The following is a 6,000-nucleotide window of genomic DNA, read 5'->3' on the forward strand; positions in this document are numbered from 1 at the left end:
CTCTGACACACACGTGCCGCGTAAAGCTGTAATGATGTTGGCTAACAAGGGCCCGGACCCTCTGACAGACAGGCCCCTAGTGTTTTATTCACTCTGCTGTAAAGTTTCATTGCTGCGGCGGTGACAGACGCAGCCGCTGCCAGACTTTAGGACCTCAGCGGCGTCAATGCGGTGCTATTGCACTTGTCTCTTTGTGTTTATTGCCACTCCACTCCGAAATCAAATGCTCATCTCATCAATTTCTGAAGTCAATTTCTCTTTTTTTTCACCGTGTTTTCGGTTGCTCACCAAACTACCAGCCTTTTCCCAATTCGCCTCCTCTCACTCTCCCACCACAGCAGAAGACAGTTCCTATTGGCTGCCCCTGTACGGGAGCATGTGTTGTCGCCTTGCAGCTCAGCCTCAGTGCATGACCCAGCAGATGATGAGTGGTTGTCTAAAAGTCACGGTAAGTTTGGAGACGTGTGCACACCAACGATAAGAGTCCGTATCGGTGGCTTCCATCCTATTTCAATTCATCTATTTCCCCCCCACCTCTCAGCAGTTGGGAAACGACACTCACAGTTGGACAAAAGTCTTCGCAGCTCTGAAAGGAACAAGCCTTTCCTGCTACCACCAGCAGGCCGACGTGGAGGCCGGCGTGGAGCCGGCGTTCACCATCGCGATCAATAAGGTCAGTGCAGGAGTGGCGGAGAATGAAGTCAAAAATAACAGCATCATCTGCAGGAGATGATCCGAGGTTGATCCAATGTTGCAAAATCGACACTAACAAAACCCGCGCAGCCTTTCCGCTAGGACCTGAGGCTACGTTGGCTTAGACAGCGAGGAATCGGCCTGTGGATCGCTGCCAGTTGGAATCTGGAGCCCGCAGGGAAGCTCCTGAGCCAATAAGACAAACAACACTAAAGCTCTGTTGCCTTAGTAACTATTCTTAAAGTGCCCTTGAGCAAGACCGCTTGCCTTTAGTTGCCTCCGAGTCGTGGATAGGCTCTAAATATCCTGTTTTGGCAGATGAAGTCGCACAAATAAAGCTGGCTTCATTAGCTCTTTGGGATAAACACTATCAACTGACTAACCAGTGAAACCACCTTATTAAAAGACACGAAGAGAAAAAAATACACCAAATCCAAAGTCCTGGGAGTTGTGCCAGGCTAAAGAAAAAGTAGAATGGCGGTGCCAATGCTGAATATATTTACCACCCAAATGATCTGAAATAGAGTGCAAAATGATGGGCACAAAAGTCTGATCATATGCTAAATCTAGACACTAATATGACCCAGATGTTAATCCATCATGACTAATTATGCTCGTTTGCTGGTGAAGCGGCGCTTCCAAGCTCGACGCGGCGTGAACGGAGCAACAGTACCCTCTAGTGGGGTTGTGACGCCATAACGCGCTGAATTGGAACCGGTTTTTATTAGACTGGTGGCAATATGAATTAAAATACAGTCTCGTAAGCCTGGAATTTTGTTTATTCCTTTGCTTGTGTGGTACTCTGGTTTCCTCCAACAATGTTTTTTTTCTCAAATTTCGTAACTCTAAACAATAACGTTTTTTCTTATAAGATTAGTCATTTAACCTAATATGTATGAAAAGATTGATACACTGTAACTCAATGTATGTAATCCTTGTATGTAAATGCACAAAAGTACATAGTGATGATAACAAAATAGTAGTATTAATCTGAAGATGGGCTGTTGAAACAGCTCAGCAGAAACTTGAGATGGTCCGAACACAAAGCTCAGTCTCAGACACTGGCCTCACAAGCCAAACATCGGATTACATTTTTATTATTTCTGTCTCACTTCTGTGCGACAGGACACTCGAATACGAGCCTCTGAAAAGGACCCGCACAGCAAAGCTCAGATTATCTGCATCAGCAACTTGTACGGAGGTGAAGAGGTCACTCACACGTTGACCACGGACAGTCGAGAGGAGACGCACCGGTGGATGGAGGCCTTCTGGCAGCACTTCTACGACATGAGTGAGAATGAAACTCCCAACCATCGCTGAGATCATTCCTGTCATTCCTGATGCATGCCCCTCCACACACAGGCCAGTGGAAGCAGTGCTGCGATGAACTCATGAAGATCGAGTTGCCATCGCTACGGAAACCGGCGCCCGTCACGCCGAAACAAGGCTCCCTTTATCATGAAATGGGTGAGGCAGCGCATTCAAAAGTGGAATTTAATAAAATGAAGAATAACCTGCTTCATATACATAGAGAGATATATCTATATACAGTGTATATATGCAGTGTTCTGTTTTGTTCATTTTCATTGGTGACGACTTCTAAGAAGTTTTGACCTGCATGAGACTTTTAAAATGTGCTCTCTAATGTTCTTCAGCATCTGTTTGATTCCTCTTTGACGTGTTGACTCACTCTGTCTTTTTTCTCTCTGCTCTTTTTTTCCTTTTAAATCTCCTTGTGTGCCCCGAATTTCTCTTTTTTTTTAATAATCCCTTTTACATTATTCATGATCAAACTGTCCGTCAAACCCACACCTGAATCCTTTTGATCCTGTAATGAGTCTTTTTCCTCCCGTCATTACTCTCCTCATTGATTTCCACTCTCCGTCCTTCACTTTTTGTCTCACCACACCTCCCCTCGGTTTTCCTCACCCCCCTCTTTGGCAGCTCCCCTTGCTGCACCCTCTTGCGAGGGTCTCCTGCTGCAGGATAACGCTGTGTCTGCTGAGATTCGCGCTCTTCTCTCCTCCTATTACAATGACAGGTGAAGTCAACAGACAGAAGAGTAGAGTTAAGTAGAGGTGTCGAACCTCAGTCTGAGTCCTGCTTCACGCAGCACGTAAACATCAGTCCTTTTTCCGTGTGGCGTCTGTGTGTGTTCCCCCTGTGCTTGTGTGGGATTCTTCCTGGCACTCTGGTTTCCTCTCACATCCCTAAACCATTAATTGATTGATTATTTGGGGGGAGGTCTTGTTTATCCTATTTTGTGGGGACCAATTATTGACAAAACACTGTCCTTGTGAGGACCATATGACTTTGTGTTGACATTAGACGTGACCCCACGAGATTAAGCCTCAATTTGAGGATGAAGATTTCAAAATAATGGGTCATTATACCTGGGTTTCAGTTTGGTTTGACTCCTGGTTAAGGTTAGCCGTGTGTTGGTTAGGTTCAGGGGGAGAGGCTGGGGAAAGGGTTATGGCCATGAGCAGACCTCGCAAAGATAGAGATACAAACGTGTGTGTGTGTCCTTCTGGACGTGGCAAACTGACCGCTGAGTCATTTCTTGCGAGCCACAAGCGCTATTGATACCTATAGTTGAAAAAAAAATCATATACAAAGAGCCTTAAAAAGTAGATCACCAACGAAGTGTGTCGACATCATCACCTGCAGAGTGAGAAGAGTGACGCAAACAAGCGGGCGTCCCAGTTGGGTTTGGAACGTCCTTATGCTTCCAGTTATGTCATCAGATGTTGGATTTCCTGATAGGAAAGTCTGGGAATCTTTGCCACCCCACGTACACAAATCCAGGATGGCCTCAAGCAAGAAGTAGAATTGTAGAAACATAAACAAACTGAATTTAGTGGCACGTGTGACAATAGCTATTGTCATTAGCTTGTTTTCTGATTCCCACAACTGGACCACACAATAAGTTGGCTGGGACCTTAAGTCCCAGCTCCTACTTCAGAAGTAACTAGGATGCAACAAATAATCTAAAAAAAAGTGATGTACTTCAAAGGGAATTCAGTTAAAAATTTGATATGTTTGAGCCTCAAGAACATAACCAGACAGTCCTGGGTGTTGTGAGTCAGTTGTGGAGGAGATTTCATTTTTTTGTAGGTAAAATAGCCACCAATAACTGACAATGATTCTACTTTTCTCCCTAGTTTTGTTCTTCCCTCGACTGGTTCAGTGTTTGAAGATTTGGCAGCCTGATCTATGCGAATCAAAGAATAAGTGTCTGAATGGACTGAAACCAAAAAGAAGCCTATTGGACTGACACACGTGACTGTGTTATTCAGAGGACGATCGTGCTTATCTTGCATATATATAAAGGTTTGGTAGAGTCAGTTTTGGTCAGCGCTCTGACGGCTCTTCTCCTCTCCCTCAGTTATTGAATCTACAGACGACATCAGCAGCACCGTGTCGGACATCTTGGCGCGGAGGATGCAGGAGCTGGAGCTCCGCAGCCAGCTGGGCGGCTCTCCCACCTGGATGTCTCTGTTTGAGGAGAGTCACCCTCGTGCGTGCACCTCCTGCCTGTCGGCCCACAGCCCCTGCCCTCGACACCTCTCGGACGCCAGCCTGACCTCGGACAGCGACAGCTACTGCAGCACCAGTCCCTGCTTCCGCCACCACGGCTGGCCCGAGCCTCCTCGGAGTTTTGCTCTCTCCACTTCGCCTCCCTCTCGCTTCAGGCCACGCACTTTATCACTGGATGCGAAGCTCAGCACCCTTCGAGGGCGAGGCTACGTCGGAGGCGGTGCTGCTCCTCGCACCTCGCTGCTGAGCCAGCGCCCCGTCTCCTCCCGCTCTCCTCGGTCCCAGTGCAGCATGCAGACCACCCTGTCCTGCGCCAGCTCCACATCCAGCAGCAGCTCCAGCAACAGCGAGGGCAGCCACGAGTCCAGTGAGGGAGGCCCCTTCTCCAGGCCTTCGCCGGCTCGACGCAGCCTCCGAAACCTCCGAGCCAGACTGGATCCACGCAACTGGCTGCAGAGTCAGGTGTGAGATGTTCCAGGACTGGCTGCTGTGCGCCGCATCTGGGAGCTACTGAAGAACATTTCTTACTCAGTCTTTAGACTCTCTAACTGGAACTGTTGAGTCCACGCACGACTGCACTGGACGGCCGTCGCTCGCAATAAAAAAAATAATGGGTTTAATTGTTCTGCCTGAAGGAGCAGGTGGGAGATGATAAACAAGGTTCTCCTGGACGACTATGCACCATCGACGACTGAGCTCCTGCTTTAACTACTGTGATCTCTTCAGGATGAATTCAGCCTGCCGTCTCACTCCTCTCCATCCTGTTGAGTCCGTCTCTCCAGTCCAAAACAATGTGAACTATGCATCTGTTGTTCGCTGTAGGTCGCTGACAGCGCCGCCTGTTCTCAACAAAGCAGTGACAACTCTAAACACCAACTCTGACCCAAACCTCATCGTTGGCTTTAAAGTCTCCCACACCATTTTACTGTAACCAGTGCTTGCAAACAGCATTTTTACTGTAATTTAATTTTGATAAGTTAACAAATAAACCTCTTTCTTATCTAACTGTTGGTTGGCTGTAACCATGTAACTGTACAGATGTTGAACCGTCATAGATATAACATGGAATGTTATATGACTAGAGTGACCGCAGGCTTTGTGTTCTGCATGTACCGTCATCAAAGACGGCAATAATATAACATTAATAAATGATTTATCGACTGGGAAAAAAGCGTCAGCTTATTGTAAAAGCTCATTATATGTTCATTTTAATTTAATTTTGGGATTTTTTTGTGTGTCACTAGGTGTGGTTTTCATAATTTTCATAGCTGGACCAGCTGAGGTGAGTGAGAAAGTTTGATCTGTTTTGACTCCAGGGTCGCACTGGTTCTGAAAGGTGATGGTTGCCACTGCAGATCAGCCTCCTCTTCTTGTGAACACGTCCATGAACCTCATTGGTTGACCAGGATTCTTCTGTGCTTTTGTCCTTGAGTTGCAGAGGAGACCACCAAACCTGAGACTGAGTTCAGGCCGAGACTTTGTTGGGCTGAGACAGACGCGAGACCAAAACCGAGAAACTGAATACAGAACATTCTATTATGTTTCTCCACTGACAGCAGTTGAGGTCATTTATTTATTTTGTGGTAAATGTGTGTGTCTATGTAACTAGTAGACTTTTGTCTCAGTCTTGGTCTCCACACTGTATCAAGTCCTTTAAAGTCCTGGTTTTGAACTTCTCTGTGTGGTCTTGTCTCAGGTTAAGTGGTCTTGACTAAAACACTTATGTGTCCTCAGACGACCTTAACATCTTCACTACTGTCCTGTGAA

At 46.6% G+C, this 6,000-nt stretch overlaps 1 protein-coding gene across 5 annotated transcripts in view; it reads left to right on the forward strand.

Moving 5' to 3' along the window:
• Window positions 1-5,392, forward strand: part of rtkna (rhotekin a) — a 65,894-nt gene extending 60,502 nt beyond the window's left edge. For 3 of the 5 annotated variants that reach the window (XM_053871197.1, XM_053871199.1, XM_053871200.1), the window contains exons 7-11: window positions 339-448; window positions 542-673; window positions 1,819-1,984; window positions 2,056-2,160; window positions 4,082-5,392. In XM_053871197.1, the coding sequence (XP_053727172.1) occupies window positions 339-448; window positions 542-673; window positions 1,819-1,984; window positions 2,056-2,160; window positions 4,082-4,701 (1,133 nt within the window). In that variant the 3' untranslated portion in view covers window positions 4,702-5,392. Of the gene's footprint in view, window positions 1-338; window positions 449-541; window positions 674-1,818; window positions 1,985-2,055; window positions 2,161-2,637; window positions 2,735-4,081 lie in introns of all 5 variants that reach the window. The other 2 variants (XM_053871201.1, XM_053871198.1) reach the window with 2 other exon arrangements.
• Window positions 5,393-6,000: the final 608 nt, after the last annotated feature.

Source organism: Synchiropus splendidus, chromosome 7, assembly GCF_027744825.2.
Source record: "Synchiropus splendidus isolate RoL2022-P1 chromosome 7, RoL_Sspl_1.0, whole genome shotgun sequence".
Taxonomy (NCBI): domain Eukaryota; kingdom Metazoa; phylum Chordata; class Actinopteri; order Syngnathiformes; family Callionymidae; genus Synchiropus; species Synchiropus splendidus.